At 32.6% G+C, this 4046-nt stretch overlaps 1 protein-coding gene across 1 annotated transcript in view; it reads right to left on the minus strand.

Annotated features, from left to right (window-relative positions):
• Positions 1 to 238: 238 nt before the first annotated feature.
• LOC130808238 (uncharacterized) overlaps positions 239 to 4046 on the minus strand; it is a 16120-nt gene continuing 12312 nt past the window's right edge. The window contains exons 5-8 of the mRNA XM_057673722.1: positions 1482 to 1634; positions 1005 to 1061; positions 550 to 731; positions 239 to 247 (exon numbers count right to left, since the gene is read on the minus strand). Coding sequence (XP_057529705.1) covers positions 239 to 247; positions 550 to 731; positions 1005 to 1061; positions 1482 to 1634 — 401 coding nt within the window. The remainder of the gene's footprint in view (positions 248 to 549; positions 732 to 1004; positions 1062 to 1481; positions 1635 to 4046) is intronic.

The following is a 4046-nucleotide window of genomic DNA, read 5'->3' on the forward strand; positions in this document are numbered from 1 at the left end:
AGACATGATTATCAAGCATTATGATCATGAATAATAATCTATAATCAGCAATCAAATATCCAATCAGCAACTTCAGCAACTATCAATTTTTACAACAAAATTTCCATATCTCCCTTAAACATATATATTATATCTCCCTTAAGCATGAATGTTAAGCATTAATACATTTAGCAATAAACAGAACAATTCATTAATAAATTAGAGCAAAACATTCAACAATTTTTCAGAGCATATTATATCAGAACATCTATAATACAAACCAGCAATATAAGCAAAATATGATAAGCAAGCAAACATGCAAATAAAATCAGAGCAAGTAAGCATGCAAATAAACATACATAAACATATAAAAATATATATATCTCCTCCTTTTTGACTTTCATCAAAAGTAAACAAGGAGACTTAAAATGTTGGGATTAAAAAAAAAATATTGTTTGCCGAAATGAAAATATTGTTCATCAGAGCCATAACATGTATGAGCAACAAAAATTACTTCCTGGACCTTCTCTTCCTTTTCTTGGAAGGTTTTGGTTTTCCAGGGGTAATCGCTTCATCATCAGTTGGATTAATTGTTTGGATTGGAGTAGTCTCAGCACTATTAACATCAATAGTTTGACCCTCAACAGCAACTTCTTGATCATCATCTCCCTTCTTCTCAGCGTCTTCTTCCTTCTCCTTAGCCTCAGCCTCTTTAGGTACAACAGCATCACCATCAACGACCTCTTCTTCCACTACCACATCTTCTACTACCATTCCCTTCATTTCTTTCATAAAAGTGTCTAACATAAAAGTGAGAGTAGACACTTTATCATGTAATGCCAGTCGGGAAGATTTCATTTCACCAACCTCCAAGTCTAGAGACTGAAGTCGGGAAAGAGTGGTGTGTTCTTTGATGTGAGGTTCAAGACGTGTAAGCCGCTTACCATGAATCTTTTGAAGATCCTCTTTATCAGTTGAAGACAAATTTGAGTACAACTCATATTTGCCATCCACTTTGAAAATACCAAGAGGCGGAAGGATTTCATTAGACAACGAAATAGGACCAGAACAATCCACTTCCTCTAAATCAGAGAGCAGATTGAAATGATTAAAGATCAATGTCAAAAGATTGGAATAAGGAAGAGAACAATTGCGAGAATGTGAGCAACAAAACCGCATTGTTGAGAAGATAATAGAAGAAAAATCAACATTTTTCAGAGAAGCAATCTTCCACATTAATATGAGATGAGCATCAGTAACCAATTCACAAGAAGTGTTGCAAGAGAAAACTGTTCTTACAAGAATGTAGTGTAACAATTTTCCATTGAGATTCAAAGCATTGTGAGTCAAATGTTTAACAGAAGAGAAATCAGAATAGGATTCAAGAATGAACATATCCCTAGCATTTTGTAACGCTAAAATATTAGGGGTTTGATCATCAGCTTCATGAGAAAATTTGAAAATGTCATTCATTAGGGTTTTCGAGATGATAATCTCTTGACCTTTTACAAAACTTCTTAAAGCTTGTTCTCCATCAACCATAATAAAAGATAAGTTTGAATAGAAAACTTTTACAAGAGTTGGATAAGAAGTAGAACCAGGGCTTAATAACATACCAGGGGTAGATTGAATAAAAACAGAGATGATTTCAAAGTCTTTAAACAAGAAGAAATTATAATCAAGAATATCAACAAAAGAAAGTGATCTTTGTCGAAAAATATCAACCCATCTCCCATAAGCAGTATGATTAAAAACCATTGTTTAGGAACATCAAAAGTGTTCAATGGTAAGTGAACAACTGGGGTAATAGGTTCAGCCATTTGAGATTTAGATGATTCTCCTTTTTCGGATTTTGAAGAGGATCTGCTTAGCCTTCTTTTAGGTGCCATTGAAGAAATTTTGAAAGCTTGAAAAGGAAAGTGAAAAAGACGGTTTGAGTAGGAAATCAGAAAGAGATTCTGTGAGCAAATGAATGAGCAAAGCGTATTCACTCGCTATTTAAGAAGTATAGTACAATGCATTTGTACTTTCATTAAATTGATTTGACAACACAAGGAATGCAAAGGGTGTGTGGAGCTTGACCGGTTTGTTCAACAAAGTGAACAAGTGTTTGATATGGGTTTTCAACCGTGAATAAATGGAAATGCAATTATGAGATTAATTGAATTTTTAACCAAAATCATGAACATGTTTTTAATGCATTGATGATGTTCACAAACAATTTGAAACAAACAATTTTGTTTTAAAATAATTAAATATCCCTTATTAATTAAAGGTATTTAATTATAAATCCCATATTTATAAAACAAATAATTTTTAAGAAATTGAAATTAAATTTTCAATTCTCAAATTCATGCATAAACACATATATAATCACAATAATATGTAATGCTCCCCCTTAATACATACTTGGTATTTAAGTAATTAACGTCTCAATCCTTTTACTCATATGCCATTACTCCCCCTTAATTCATGCAACGTCATTTAGCATGCCAAGTTCCATACGTATATAAGCAAAACGATCAGCACTTAAAGGTTTTGTAAATATATCCGCTAATTGATTTTCAGTAGATATAAAAGATAAAGAAATATTACCTTTTTCAACATGATCTCTTATAAAATGGTGACGTACCTCAATGTGTTTTGTACGAGAATGTTGCACAGGATTCTTTGTAATACAAATTGCACTTGTATTATCACATCTTATTGGTATGCCTTTGAAATCAATTCCAAGGTCTCTAAGTTGTTGAGCAATCCATAAAATTTGAGAGCAACATGCACCGGCAGCTATGTATTCAGCTTCAGCTGTAGATAAAGCAACTGAATTTTGCTTTTTAGAATACCACAAGATCAATGAATTTCCTAAAAATTGACATGATCTGAGGTGCTTTTTCTATCAACTTTGTATCCAGCATAATCAGCATCTGTAAAGCCAATCAAACTAAAATTTCCACAACTAGGGTACCACAGACCAAAGTCTTTAGTCCCATATAAATATCTAAAGATTCTCTTAACTGCTGTTACGTGAGATTCTTTTGGGTTAGCTTGAAAACGAGCACATAAGCAAACACTAAACATGATATCAGGACGACTAGCAGTTAAATACAATAAAGAACCAATCATACCTCTATAAGTCTTTTGATCAACACTCTTACCATTTATATCTTGGTCCAGACTTAGTGTTGTACTCATAGGCGTATTAACTTCTTTACATTGATCCATATTGTACTTCTTTAATAAATCTCTAACATATTTACTTTGACAAATAAATATGCCATCTTTCTTTTGCTTTATTTGTAGTCCAAGAAAGAATGTTAAGTCTCCCATCATGCTCATTTCAAACTCTTTGCACATAATCTCAGAAAATTCCTTGCACAAAGAATCATTAGTAGCTCCAAACAATATATCATCAACATATACTTGAACAACTAAAATATCTTTTCCTTTAGTTTTAATGAAAAGTGTTTTATCAATTTTACCTCGTTGAAATTCATTTTTAAGTAGATGTGAGCTAAATCTGTCATACCAAGCTCTTGGAGCTTGTTTCAAGCCATATAACGCTTTATTTAGTTTGAACACATGATTAGGTAGATCAGAATTTTCAAAGTCGGGTGGTTGTTTAACATATACTTCTTCTTGCAAGTATCCATTTAGGAATGCACGTTTAACATCCATTTGATATAGTTTAATATTCATATATGAAGCAAAAGCAAGCATAATACGAATAGATTCTAACCTTGTAACTAGTGCGAAAGTTTCATCATAATCTATACCTTCTTCTTGATTATAGCCTTGAGCTACCAGTCTTGCTTTATTCCTTACAATATCTCCATCCTCATTGAGTTTATTACGAAAGACCCATCTTGTTCCAATGATGGTACGATCTGGAGGTCTTTCAACTAGATCCCAAACTTTGTTCCTTTCGAATTCATTTAATTCATTTTGCATTGCAATGATCCACTCTGGTTCTTGTAATGCTTCTTTAACATCTTTAGGTTCTACTAGAGAAACAAAAGCAGAAAATGCACATAGATTTTTAAGAGAGGATCGAGTTTGCGTACCTTTGT

The sequence above is a fragment of the Amaranthus tricolor genome, chromosome 1 (genome assembly GCF_026212465.1).
Source record: "Amaranthus tricolor cultivar Red isolate AtriRed21 chromosome 1, ASM2621246v1, whole genome shotgun sequence".
NCBI classification, from domain to species: domain Eukaryota; kingdom Viridiplantae; phylum Streptophyta; class Magnoliopsida; order Caryophyllales; family Amaranthaceae; genus Amaranthus; species Amaranthus tricolor.